The 7,540-nt window shown below is 27.6% G+C and overlaps 1 protein-coding gene across 1 annotated transcript; it reads right to left on the reverse strand.

Moving 5' to 3' along the window:
- Positions 1–2,230: 2,230 nt before the first annotated feature.
- On the reverse strand, positions 2,231–6,861 carry LOC107618292 (putative expansin-A30). The gene is made up of 3 exons (XM_016320314.3): positions 6,690–6,861; positions 4,285–4,600; positions 2,231–2,543 (listed from the first exon to the last, which is right to left on the reverse strand). Exons 1-3 carry the CDS (start codon positions 6,859–6,861, stop codon positions 2,231–2,233), a joined length of 801 nt encoding a protein of 266 aa, XP_016175800.1.
- Positions 6,862–7,540: the final 679 nt, after the last annotated feature.

Genomic DNA, 7,540 nt, shown 5'->3' on the forward strand with positions numbered 1-7,540 from the left:
TGATAGGCCTCATTTATTTGAGAGAAGAAACATGTTCAACTTTTGGAATTAAAGTAATTAGTGCCTCATTTATCTCTCCTACTTTATGAGGGTGAGAGAAGATGTTTTCAATCAATCTGTACAAATCAGCTCCCACCAAATCCTACTTACTTTGATAGAAGACCGCATGTATACCATTTCTCCCTGGAGCTTTGAGACCATTCATACTAAAGAGAGAGTCCTTTACTTTTTTGGGAGATATGGAGCCACCATAAGATTCAGATCATTATCATCAAGAGAAGGAAAAACTTGATTAATGATAAAGAAAAAATCATGATTATCATCTTTATATAAATTAATATAGTAAGAAGTTACTATTCTTTCTAGAGAATCTCTATCAGTAATCCAATTACCCAAATCATTTTGAAGAGAAGTGATTTTTGTTCCATGAAAATACTTAGTATTTCTATCACCAAATTCAATTCTCTTGCACCTTGATTTTTGGAACCATAATAATTTCTCCTGCGTGAGAATTTCTTCACATTCCTTTCAAATATTAGCTTCAAAATTATCTAAAAATTTGTTTCTATTTGGACTAGCAACAATACCTTGAAACCTACGAATAATAGTACTTTTTCTCTTTAAGATATCCCCAAAAACATTAGTGTTCTAAGTTCTGAGCACTTTCTGCAAGTTGTCAACACAACTAGACCAAGTATTAGTGATCTTTCAATTATCTCTCACCAAGTCTTCAAAACCTGGGTGAGAGAGCCAAGCAGGTCTTCTACTTTTATTATGTGGATCAAAGCTAGTTAACTGGAGATAGAGTGGAGTTTGGTCAGACTTAAGTATTGCAAGGTGTTTTAAAATGGCTTTCGAAAATAAAATCTATCAATCCATATTACACAATACTCTGTTAAGTCTTTCCACCAAATTTTTACGTTTCCAAGTGAATAGCCAATTTAAATAGCTCAAATCTAGGAGACCATTTTGAGAGACATAGTCTTAAAAATCTTTGCAAGCACCATTTCTATTATTTCTTGCACCTCCTCTCCTTTCATAATTATGGAGTGTTGCATTAAAATCACCTAACAAGCACCAAGGGAGATTGATATTGAAACTCAAAGAGCAGATATCCTTCCAAAGATTTTTACGAAACACCTTTTGCGGGATTCTATAAATTGCCGAAAACAGCCAAGATTTTAAAAGATTATCAGTGAATTTCATATGGACAATTTGATGGTTGCACATTAACACTTCAACCTTCTAAATTGTCTTATTCCACGAACACTAAATACCCCTAGACTAGCCCTACCTTCTTCAATAAAGCTTCCGTCAAAGTCAATCTTCTAGCCTTCAAATCAATATCAGGATGATGTACTATAAAGAGTGAAATTAGGCCCCATAGTCTAACTAAAAAATTCTAGTTAGAAATAGAATTTATTATAAATAAAATAATAGAATAATAATAAAATTTAAGAAATCATAAATTCAGTAATTGGTATTTTCTTAAATTTTATTAATGAAACTATCTTTTTTTATCTTTATTCTTTGATTCTTTCTTAATTTTCTCTTTATTTTTTTTATTTCTCTCTAATATTAGTAATTCTTTCCTATTTTAAATTCTTTTTTCTTTACATGTGCCTATGAAAAAAAGATAAAAATAAAAATAAATTATGATAACAAATAACCATGGATTGGAGCTGGGCTAATTTTTTTTTTTTTTGAAATAAAAAAAATAATGTATAATCCAGTATCATAGTTAATTGGTGTGTTTTTTTTATATAAATTTAAAATTTTTTATTTTATTTTAAATAAAAAATCGGACCCTTAAATTAAAAAAATCAGAGTGTGAGATTTTTATATTGTACAAATCGAAAGATGAGATGAATTTTTTTTCGCTTTTAAACAAATCGAAAAGCCTGATTTATATGATTAAAATTTTTTTCAATACTAAAATATAAATCTGATCAGATTTGTATTTTTTTTTTAAAAAAAATTAAAAACTACAAATTTAACTCTCCGATTTGTGATATAAAAAAATTAAAAATTATAAATCTGACTCTCAAATTTATAGCATTCACACAAAAAAAAACATACGTTAATTCTCCACATTATTAAAAAATATTACTAAAATATCAATAATAAAAATAAAAAGTGTCGGAGGTGATCACCATACAATGTATATAAGTGAATGTAAGAAGTTAATAATGATGAGAGGAAGAGGAGGAGGAATAATGGATTGTAAATTTCAATGGAAGTTGATATTGGTGGAATAAGCGAGTCCAACGGCCCAATTAGAAGGAGCAACATTCCAAGCAATGATGGTCTGTTTGGTAGTTAAAGAAGTAATCTTGAAGGATAGAGGTTGGGAAGAGAGTGAAGCAAATGCTTGGTAAGAAGCACCCCAATTGTGGGTCATAGCGATCCACCCTGTTGTGCTTCCTTTGACCCACATACTGCTTATGTCTCCACCACCTCCCACATTCATCACATACACCAATACCCAGTACCCATTTCCTTGCATTGCGAATCGAAGCCCCCCACTCCTTTCGCATGCAACTCTATATAAAATACATCTTAAAATGTAAAATATATTGAAAGAGTTATTTTAATATGATTATATTATAATAATTATAAAATTTTAAAAAATATTTTTAAAATTAAAATAATATTTTTTAATATTAAACAACACTTTTTAATAATATTATTTAAAAAAATGTTATCAAAATATAAAAAAATATAACTTTAAATTTAATAGTATTTATATAATTATTATAATTATTATACTATAATCATATTAAAATTTACCATATTAAAAATTATTTAAACAATATATATAAATATATTATGACTGATTTAATAATTTATTCTGTGTGTACATACAAATGTTACGATGCAATTGAGTAGTAGGCAATTAAAAAAAAAGGCAAGATATAAATGGGATTTTATAGTTGCTTGTATAGCTGTCTGTTTAAGTTATTGTTGTGGCATTATTATTATATTGTATTGTAATTTGTAAGAGGTTTTCATCATTCTAATGATTAAGAAAAGTGATTTCTATTGACCCTTTTAGTTTTTACTATTAAGTATTAAATAAGTTGTGTGATCTACATCAGAGATATCTTATTCAAGAATAAAAAGGAATCCATGAGACATTTATTAGATTATATATGAGATTTCTTGATGTTGTTATTAGAAAAACGACACTTTTTTATTTCACTTATTAGATATATCATATAAAGATTTCTGTGTGAATAGTATCTCAAAATTAAATCTTACCTTTACTAATACTAATACAGTAATACCTATATATGGGAAACGGATAAGAGAAGAGAATTAATGTAACTATTTTTATTTTAGGGGAGAAAGGGTGTATAAAAAGGAGTGGTGAAATAGAAAATCTGTGTGAACATCATTTCCTAATTAAGAATTTCTATTGATAGGACGAGGCAGATGCAGATGCGATCTCCATGCCATGGAAAAAAAAAATGTACAGGAGACAATGTCCATTTTATTTTTAGAGGAGTATTAGAGGACAGTAACTTTTGTGTTTTGTAACTATCAATTGGCCATTAATAGTATTTTTAATGGTGTGAGATTACATCTAATGGTGGGAGATCACTCACTTTTCTTTTGATAGTTAAGTGCTGATCACAAAACATAAAAGTTGTTGGCCTCTAAACTTTCTCTTATTTTTATTATATTCTATGTAAGGCTAAATAATTGAAGCTCATTTGTCTAACATGTAATAATAATCTCCTCAATTAAATACACAACTCAATCTTAAACATACAAAAATAAACGAAAAACGAATAATATCCGGAATCAACCTCTAAAAAATTTAGTGAAAATACTTTAATTTTCAACAAATTTTAATCATCAATTCAGTTTTCATACTTTTATATATTTAGACAAATAAATTTTTACATCAGATTATTTGTATATATAAGGAAAATTGATTTAAGAATTTTAAAAATTTTAAAAAATTTTAAAAATTGTTATATTCTTTATAAAATAAAAAAATTATCTGAATTCTTACTAAAATTTGATATGAGGATTGACATGTTTAATAAAATAAAAAGTTACAAATTTATTTTGTAATTAAAATTTTTTTGAAGATTAAATTATTTGACTAAAAATTTTTTAGAATTGATTTAGAATATTACACAGTAAAAAACAAAAAACACGGACTAGGAGACAACTATAATTGTTTCTAAGCTTAAAAATGCTTAAGAAAATGAGAAAATTTAAGTTTTTATTCTTTTTTGGTTTACAGGATTAAATAAACCATTAATTGATTACCTGCGGTAGAGAACAGGGACAATGCCAGCAGTCCACTGTGCAATTTTCATGAAAGCGGGCTTGGACATGTCAAAATGGGCCCTTGGTGGGTTACACCAACCGCCATTATCAGAGGGCTCGGCCCAATTAGGAGGACAAAGATTTGTGGCGGTTACAGTGGTGTAGGGCACATTGGCATTACATGCACTCGATTGGTAGCACTTTATCTGATAACAAGTCCCACATGCATATCCATTGTTGAACAACGTTGAGCTCAATGCTGCTGTGTCTGTTCCATAACCGTTCGAAAACAAGTTTCCATACCCACAAGCTCCTCCTTTATTCACAGCAAAGATGATGTCATGTTAGTGCAAAGTCACATTATTGGTTTTATTAGTAAGAAATTAATTGATTAAAGGTTATTTATTATTAACACCTCTAAATTTAGTAATATATATGATATGATATACCTATGTATAAATAGGTTGAGAGACTGAAAAATAGCTATTAACTTACTATCACCTATATTTTAAAGAAATAATCACTATTATCATTTTTTACTTGTAGGCTTTGGCCCAAACTTCCAAGAAACCGATTCGGTTCATAAAAGGTGGTAGTCCAATGCAAAAGGTCCAACTGTTGTAATGGAGTAAATTTAGCACCGCAAAAAAAAAAAAAAAAAATTCTCAAAATCTATTTTCTCGTATATTTCTAATTTTACAACTAAAATATGGTATATATCATTCTTTTATTACAATTAAAATCAATTCTTTTTTATAAAATTAAATAATTTTCTCCTCCTCTCCTTTTCTCTATCTTTCTCATTCCTTCACTCACTTTATCTTTCTTATATATTTTTATCACTGACTAATTACAAATTTGACAATCAAAATATACAACGTAATAATCTCTAATTGAATTTTAATTAAATTAAAATTTAAATATTAAAACTATAATATAATTATATTATATATTATATTTATATATTACTAACTAATTTAATAACTAAAATGTGTCACATGACACTCTCTTATTAAAATTAAGAAAAAATATTTTTCTCCAAAATTAGTAAATCTCCTTATTACATTCTCTTATCTACCTCTGCCTTTTTTATTTCTCTCGATCCTTCCCACTTTATATATAATTTATAATTTATATTTTATATTAGTAATTTGACAAATAAAAATATGTCACTAGATATTTTTTCATTACAATTAAAATAAAATTTTTCATCCAAAATTAACAAATCATCTCTCTCATTCTTCTTCTTTATCTTTCTCTCTTTTCTCTCATTCTCTATTTTTCTGTTCTACAAAAAATAAAATTAACAATATAATACAATTTAAATAAAAAATATTATTATATGCATATTTTTGTTTAGTTTTAAATTTTTAATGCTTATTTTTATAATCTATATTTTTATTTATCTTTCTTCAAATATTTATTACATATAATTTAGAGAGAATATATACTAATATTGTGGTTAAAACTTAGAATCAAGATTCAATTGTTTTTAAAAAATAATTTTAAGTTAATTTTATAACTATCAATATAAATATTTTTTATACAAATATCTAATTATATTTTTATATACATAGAGAGAAAAATATTATTTTTAAATATCAAGCATAAAAATTAATTCTTTTTATTTGTAAATTAGATTTAACATCTAATCAAATATAAAAGTATACACATTAAATTTTTTCAAATTTTAGATAACAAATATTAAAATTAATTATTACTAAAAAATTAAACTCTTTCGCATGACAAAAATAATAATTAAAAAGCTTGTTATTTGATTTTTTTATCTACAGAGACTTTGGTCTTCTTAGTCGGCGAGAATTTTTATTTCCTACAACTTTTTTGTAAAAGTAGTTTAATTCTATAAATCTTTTGTGCCTGTCATAATCTATAATGTCAGAAAAAAATTGACGTAATTTTAAAAGATTTATATTTCTATAATATTATTACCGATAAAAATATACTAGTTAAACATTTAATAATAAAGGAATAGATCTAAAACTGATATGCAACGAGTATAATGAGCAAGTTATGGAGATCATTAATTTTAACAAAACTCGTCATGTTCCATAAAGGGAAGGGTAAACTGAAAAAGTAGGCAAATAGAAGAAAACTAGATACACCTAAACACTCTCTCACTTAAACTTTGGAGTGTATTTAGAGATGTCCTCTTGACTTGGTGTGTGATTAAACGAAAAGCGAGTTTCTCAAGCTCTCGTTATTAGCTTGGATACTCAGCAAATCCTCCCAACAATATTCTAAAAATACAATTTGATCATCACAACAATATTCTAAGAATGTTATCCCTTAATGTTAATAAGATTAGTTACCGTATATTTTTGTTTTAAAAAGGCTTAATGTTTCCTAATATAACAGAAAATTAATAGAAGTGGTTTTCTACGTACCCATGGTGGCAGAAGCAGACTCATCACCATAAAATGTGGCATGTGCAAGAGCCCAATCACTAGGTCTAAATATGCCCGTTGCTAATGCTGCATTTCCAATGGTTGTGAACATGCATGTTAATGTAACCAACAAAAAGCTACTAAAGCTACAATATTGAAGAATTGAAGCCATTATTCCTATGTTTTGAATCCCTACTAATCTGGCTATGCAGCTTAATTAGCTTAGTTTATTAGGAGAAGGAAATGGAATACATTACTCTTAGTTTACATACATTAATTCTTTTCCTTTTATATATACAATACACAATAAGGTACTGTACATACAATTGTAGCGGCACCTAATTAACACGTCGCTAATTGAAATAAATAGTCTTCGTGATCACCACGAAGATAGTAAGTCGTACTAATGTTTCAAATCGGTCAAAGTAAATAGTTTTATTATTCTTCTTTGATTTTCTTTTGTTGACTATGTACGCATTGTTAGCCAATGATTAGATTGTACTGAGTGAAAGACCGTAAAACAATGATCCATGAAAACTAAGGCAAGCTGATTTTCTGAATTTACTGAAAGGGAAAACGTGCATACATGTTTCCTATGTCTTCTCGTTACTGAATTTCATGTTAATTAATTAATTCATTCGTGAAAAAAGTTGTTCAATTTGATTAAAGTTTCAAGAGCTGATCGAATAAGCATACCTGTTGTGTTAGGTTATTCATAAAGTCCACACACTTCGGACTAGAACCTTGTTTCGGCCCAGCCCAAAAATGGCCGGGGGTCTATATTGTGGGCTACCAACCCGCCAGATCCTTGACCCGTATACGCAAGGGTAACATGTGTGTCATTCTACCTC

This window comes from Arachis ipaensis, chromosome B1, assembly GCF_059453495.1.
Source record: "Arachis ipaensis isolate K30076 ecotype BB chromosome B1, ASM5945349v1, whole genome shotgun sequence".
In the NCBI taxonomy this organism is placed as follows: domain Eukaryota; kingdom Viridiplantae; phylum Streptophyta; class Magnoliopsida; order Fabales; family Fabaceae; genus Arachis; species Arachis ipaensis.

What these genes read in the sequence shown, in the direction of transcription:
- LOC107618292 (XM_016320314.3), bottom strand. Translation starts at nt 6,861, where the DNA reads ATGGCTTCAATTCTTCAATATTGTAGCTTTAGTAGCTTTTTGTTGGTT. An exon ending in GTCTGCTTCTGCCACCATGG is followed by an intron (nt 4,601 to 6,689) that starts GTACGTAGAAAA and finishes CTGTGAATAAAG; the next exon opens with GAGGAGCTTGTGGGTATGGA. An exon ending in GTCCCTGTTCTCTACCGCAG is followed by an intron (nt 2,544 to 4,284) that starts GTAATCAATTAA and finishes TATTTTATATAG; the next exon opens with AGTTGCATGCGAAAGGAGTG.